A 7,222-nucleotide genomic window follows, 5' to 3' on the forward strand; every position below is an offset into this window, starting at 1 on the left:
ATACTATGACGTTTTTTCACATTTTTATGCCTTACTATACTATGACGTTTTTTCACATTTTTTTGCCTTGCTATACTATGACGTTTTATGCCTTGCTATACTATGACGTTTTATGCCTTACTATACTATGACGTTTTTTTCACATTTTTATGCCTTACTATACTATGACGTTTTTTCAAGTTTTTCTGCCTTACTATACTATGACGTTTTCTTCAAATTTTTTTGCCTTGCTATACTATGACGTTTTTTCACATTTTTATACCTTACTATACTATGACGTTTTTTCATATTTTTATGCCTTACTATACTATGACGTTTTCTGCCTTACTATACTATGACGTTTTTTCAAGTTTTTTTGCCTTGCTATACTATGACATTTTATGCCTTACTATACTATGACGTTTTTTTCACATTTTTATGCCTTACTAAACTATGACGTTTTTTCAAATTTTTATGCCTTGCTATACTATGACGTTTTTTCAGGTTTTTTTGCCTTGCTATACTATGACGTTTTTCACATTTTATGCCTTACTATACTATGACTTTTTTTCACATTTTTTTGCCTTGCTATACTATGACGTTTTTTCACATTTTTATACCTTACTATACTATGACGTTTTTTCATATTTTTATGCCTTACTATACTATGACGTTTTCTGCCTTACTATACTATGACGTTTTTTCACATTTTTATGCCTTACTATACTATGACGTTTTTTCACATTTTTATGCCTTACTATACTATGACGTTTTTTCACATTTTTATACCTTGCTATACTATGACGTTTTTTCATATTTTTATGCCTTACTATACTATGACGTTTTCTGCCTTACTATACTATGACGTTTTTTCACATTTTTATGCCTTATGACGTTTTTTCACATTTTTATGTCTTACTATACTATGACGTTTTTTCACATTTTTTTGCCTTGCTATACTATGACGTTATATGCCTTACTATACTATGACGTTTTTTCACATTTTTATGCCTTGCTATACTATGACGTTTTATGCCTTGCTATACTATGACGTTTTATGCCTTGCTATACTATGACGTTTTATGCCTTACTATACTATGACGTTTTTTCAAATTTTTTTGCCTTACTATACTATGACGTTTTATGCCTTGCTATACTATGACGTTTTATGCCTTACTATACTATGCTATACTATGACGTTTTTATGCCTTACTATACTATGACGTTTTTTCACATTTTTATGCCTTACTATACTATGACGTTTTCTGCCTTACTATACTATGACGTTTTTTCACATTTTTATGCCTTACTATACTATGACGTTTTATGCCTTACTATACTATGAAATTTTTTCACATTTTCTTACCTTACCATACTATGACCTGTGGCCATTTCGCGGGTACTCCCACTTCCTCTCACAATCCAAAGACATGCACATTAGGTTAATTGGGATTCTAATGCCTTACTATACTATGACATTTTTATGATTTACAATATTATGACTTATGACATATTTGTCCCCATATAAAGAGGAATGTACCATATGTGTCATTTATAAGAGGACATGTTATATGACATACATGCATCATCTGGATATATAAGGATATAAGTTTATAACATATGAAATACTCATAGTAAAATGCAACTCTATTCAATCATGTTCATTAAAATTCTACGTTTTTTTATGATTTCCTGAATAATTCCTTATTAAATTTAGCTATACATGTCTATCTTTCACATGTACATATAAAATGAACAAATACTGACAGGCTTTGGGAGGGATATATATTTATTTGACATACATCTATAATGTAAACAGAAATACTCAAATACAAAAGTACAGTCAATATATGATATTGTTCCCATTTCTAACAAGTTTTCATATATATAGGCTACACTGTATTTGCATACATGATTTAACTTCATATGTACAGTATATATATTAACATATATTAAAAACAAACATAGATAAGGAGCTTTACTACCTTCTCACTCCACACCCTGAGATTTTTTTTTACTTTTCAAACTTGTAGTTTTCAGACACAACGACGCTGACTCACATGACATCACTTGAGTCGATCAAACACACTTCACACAGTTTCCTCTGGAGACACTTAAACTTTATACAACTTGTCACATATGCAGGATTACTACATGAGACCTGCAAAGGAGGAGGACTGTGGATTTTGTCTCATTCACTTAGACTGGACTTGGATTATGAAGGTTTCTCAGGAATGATTACATTCAAAAAACCCATTTTAATGTACATATGGTCATGGGAGAATTGTTTTAAGGCAGACTTTCTAAAAAAAAAAAAAAGTGCACCGATACTTCAAATCAACCAAAGCATGATTATCTTCTCTGCATCTCTTCGCAGCCTTCGCCAGCCTGCCTGGTCTCATGGAGCACCTGTCGGAGAACTACAAGTACTGGAAGAACTTGGACGAGATGAAGTGTAAGAGCCTGCGCCCGCCCCCTCCTTCTTGACCAAGTCCTCGTCACCTCCTCTCCATCCATTGCTCCGAGCTGGGTGGGACGCCGAACGCAGCCCTGCGGTGGAACAGTTAGTCTCATCAGCTGTGACTCTCTACCCCCCCACCCCGAGGACTCTGAGACGCTGAACCCTGAGACGCTGTTTCCATCTCAAATCACAGCCTCTTTTCTTGTGTGCTTCTAGCTGGAGGAGGTGTTCTGCCAGTGGAGAACAGGTTGTCATTTGAGGGCCCCCCTCCCCCACCGTCGATACTCAGTTGTATTCCTAACAGAACCTCTGTGAAACTGTGTGGGCCTCACGGCTCGCCTGACAATCTGTACCATACAGTGTAACACACCAGAAACCTGCACTTTAGCTGATCAGGACACTTTCATTCTGAGCTCCCTCTTGCTTTAGTTGCTTCTCACAGTCTTTTTTTTATCAGCTGTTGCATTCACTCTTCTGTCTATTGCTGTAAAAGAAACACGTGAATAAGTCGGTAACCAAATCTAGAGGTACTGACTGAAAATAAGGACCTACAGAGGATCTGTTCATGCGTGGCGCTGAATGTGTGTGTTCATTTTCAAATTGCCAACATGTGAAGGTGCTCAGCTGGAATTATTAACTCTGATGAGCTGTGGTATGAGACACACTTTGACTTGTGTCTGGGACCAGATTCTTAACCAATCAGAGGTCCCTGTTCACCTGCAACTTGTTGGAAGTATTTAAGAACCGGAGCAAACCAGCCAGCACACAGGTTTTCCTAAATGTCCAGCTCCATATGCAGAGGGGGAGTCAGAGAAGGGCTGTTTCTGTGATCAGTTCTAGATTTAAAAATTCATGTAGCTGCGTAACAAACATCTACCGTTGTAGTCATTTCCTCTACGTTGTGGTGAAAGCAGCCGGTGGAGATCTTTGTCAAACCTCGAGGTCGGAACAGAGCTGCGTTGTATCAGGGCTGTTTTAAGTCGGAGTTATCAGATGTTACATTCATAGCTCTGCGACACAAACTGTAGACGTTTGCACCCAAGAAAGAAACAAATCTGACATGTGAGTATCTGAACAATATAGATATAAAAGCCTTCTGACTGTTGTATGGTGCACAAACCTCTAAAGTCTTTATGTATTTGTATGTCTGAGGCAGAAATTGGCCTCACAGCGGCCGGACAGATGTGTGAAGGAGCAGAGGATCCATGTTTGGATCCAGCAGCTGCAGCTCTCACGTGGCTTGTGTTAAACTGACTTTACTGTATTTCCAATCCTTTACCTTTTTTTGATTGGAGGTGTCAGACAGAGGAACATCAGATCAGGAGATTTCTATGCTGTGTCTGCCCTCTGGTGGCTGAATGGGGGCGTTGCAGAAGTCTTGCATTAACAAAAATGCATCCACAGGAAATTAGTTATTACCCCACTGGGAATGGTAATAAAAAAGACAATGATTAATCAAAGTCAGCATTTATGAAACAAACTATCATCTTTAATATCTGAGGTTGAACCAGGCACCAGTATTATGACACTTTTAGACATTTAATTACTTCCTGTATTTTTCAGAGCTTTTATTTTAATGTTGAGGTGTAACAGTATTGAAAAGCACTACTGCCACAGAGAACCACAGAGTGAAATCATTTTATAAATGAAAGAAAACTGGATTTGCAGATATTCCAAAACCTGCCCGAGCTTGCTTGGTGAAATTTCATTACTATCCATTTACCAGTTGTTGTCCCCTAAGGCTCCATCTGAATGATAGGACACGTTGCTGCGTCTGTGTACAGTATGTGTGTGTGCGTTAATCCAGGAAACGCACATTACAGTATTAACCAAAGGCACAGAGAGCTCTTTACAGGTGCCTTATTCTTTGGTCATCTTTACAGAAACAAGTTTTTTTTTTTTTTGGTTGAAATAGTTCCTGCTCTAAAGAGAGAAAAAAAAAAATGAAGAAAAAGCCATAAATGTTTTAGATATTTAAGAATAAAATCTGCGCTATGGTCTGTGCTACAGTTTTGGGTTGAGTCAGTGTTCACAGTTCATGACGGTCCGGACGTTTCACCGTTTCTTTTTGTACGACGGAGGTTTTTAAAGACGTGGACTGAATCGGGTGCAGTTGGCTCAAATGTGAATTTCATAATTGTTTTGTCAGCTACTGGTTTCAGTTCACTTCAAAGACACAGAACTGGTCACATCCACGTTCAATGTATTCACTCTGACGTAGTTATTTTATTGATGATGATCAAGGTCTTAATCAATGCCTTAATCCTGTCTCACTGTTTTAGGTCTGCTATTGTTGCAATACACTGTAAAAACTACCTAATGTAACTGCTGTTCTTGTAAATACTCAGCCTATATATCTTTTTGTTTTTTGTTTTTTTGCTTTGCATTTCACAAAATGTGCGTGTGTAACTTTTTTTGTTTTTTGTTTTGGCTGTTTCATGATTTCCAAAATCTCTAAAAACAAAAACGTTTTGATATTTTCCAGTGGCTCCACCTCTGAATGTTTCACAACTGCTATCACTGATCATCAGATGATATTTTTGCAAAGATTTCTATTCTACAGAGACGATTTAAATATTTCCTGCCTTTTCTGTGAGCAGCAGCAGTGACTGGAATGTGATGATGCGAATTAGATCGGATGACAGCCAATCGCTTAACGCCTCGCTCCGAGTGCGCTGAGGCAGAACCGGATTGTATAACTGCTTGTTATGTAATGATAAGCCTTCATCACTTACAGTGATTTCTACTTCCTCTCCCTCATCTCTTGACACTGATGGCCGTGGCTGCGACAACGTGCCAATTCTGTGTTTTGTATCATTCCTATAAACCAAACAATAATTAGAAAGTGATGATATATACGGTACAAATTATTTTTCAAAGAAGGAAAAAAAAAAAAATCATTATCGGCCATGAGGAGTGTAATGTGTTGTTTTGAAAGATTTTACTGCCTCATGCAAAGTAGTGACAGGAGCTTTCTGTCAGTCACTTAAAGTCGACCATGTTTGTTTGAAAAATGTCATGTATTTTATGCTCTCTGGATGATGATGTCTTATTTTGATGTTCCCTGTCAAACACAAAAATGTATTGTGAGAGACAATTAAAGAATTCTTTGAAAATGAACTTGTTCTGTGAATGGCAGCCGCGAGTTCACAGGAATATTTTGACACCGTTGGAAACATGCTTAATGTCTTCATCTTGCCAAGAGTTACGATGAGAAAGTTGTTACCGCTCTCATGTCTGTCCAAAAACATATATATAATGCACAAGAGAGACGGTGCCTTCAAGTGCTGGTTGGCATTAAGGCTACACATGAAATATGGTCACAATCTCCCCTTCCTGACTTACAGCGTTGAATAATAGCCAGTGTTTTTATAGAACATAATGGTGTTGAATTGTAAAAAATAACAATATGCCTTACTATACTATGACGTTTTTTCAAAATTTTATGCCTTGCTATACTATGACGTTTTTTCACATTTTTATGCCATACTATACTATGACGTTTTTTCACATTTTTATGCCATACTATACTATGACGTTTTTTCAAATATTTATGCCTTACTATACTATGACGTTTTTTCATATTTTTATGCCTTATTATACTATGACGTTTTTTCACATTTTTTTACCTTGCTATACTACGACGTTTTTTCACATTTTTTTGCCTTGCTATACTATGACGTTTTTTCATATTTTTATGCCTTACCATACTATGACGTTTTATGCCTTATTATACTATGACATTTTTTTAAATTTTTATGCCTTACTATACTATGACGTTTGTGGACATTTTTATGCCATACTATACTATGACGTTTTATGCCTTATTATACTATGACGTTTTTTCACATTTTTTTGCCTTGCTATACCATGACTTTTTTTTCACATTTTTATGCCTTACTATACTATGACGTTTTTTCACATTTTTATGCCTTACTATACTATGACGTTTTATCAAATTTTTATGCCTTACTATACTATGACGTTTTTTCACATTTTTATGCCTTACTATACTATGACGTTTTATGCCTTATTATACTATGACATTTTTTCATATTTTTATGCCTTACTATACTATGACGTTTTTTCAATTTTTTATGCCATACTATACTATGACGTTTTTTCACATTTTTATGCCATACTATACTATGACGTTTTTTCATGTTTTTTAGCCTTGCTATACTATGACGTTTTTTCACATTTTTATGTCATACTATACTATGACGTTTTTTCATATTTTTATGCCTTACTATACTATGACGTTTTTTCATATTTTTATGCCTTACTATACTATGACGTTTTATGCCTTATTATACTATGAAGTTTTTTCATGTTTTTATGCCTTACTATACTATGACGTTTTTTCCCATTTTTATGCCTTATTATACTATGACGTTTTTTCACATTTTTTTGCCTTACTATACTATGACGTTTTATGGCTTACTATACTATGACGTTTTTTAAAATTTTTATGCCTTATTATACTATGACATTTTTTCATATTTTTATGCCTTACTATACTATGACGTTTTTTCACATTTTTATGCCTTGCTATACTATGACGTTTTTTCAAGTTTTTATGCCATACTATACTATGACGTTTTTTCATATTTTTTTGCCTTGCTATACTATGACGTTTTTTCACATTTTTATGCCATACTATACTATGACGTTTTTTCACATTTTTATGCCATACTATACTATGACGTTTTTTCACATTTTTATGCCATACTATACTATGACGTTTTTTCACATTTTTATGCCATACTATACTATGACGTT

General features: G+C 35.1%; 1 protein-coding gene across 1 annotated transcript in view; it reads left to right on the top strand.

The window, feature by feature from the left end:
- The window catches only part of pde8b (phosphodiesterase 8B), a 44,357-nt gene extending 40,012 nt beyond the window's left edge, over positions 1-4,345 (top strand). Inside the window, exon 21 of the mRNA XM_087178232.1 lies at positions 2,357-4,345. Coding sequence (XP_087034358.1) covers positions 2,357-2,466 — 110 coding nt within the window. The 3' untranslated portion in view covers positions 2,467-4,345. The remainder of the gene's footprint in view (positions 1-2,356) is intronic.
- The last annotated feature ends 2,877 nt before the right edge of the window (positions 4,346-7,222 follow it).

This window comes from Seriola lalandi, unplaced genomic scaffold, assembly GCF_002814215.2.
Source record: "Seriola lalandi dorsalis isolate HSWRI2012SDOR001 ecotype SW California unplaced genomic scaffold, Sedor1 jcf7180002054680, whole genome shotgun sequence".
NCBI classification, from domain to species: domain Eukaryota; kingdom Metazoa; phylum Chordata; class Actinopteri; order Carangiformes; family Carangidae; genus Seriola; species Seriola lalandi.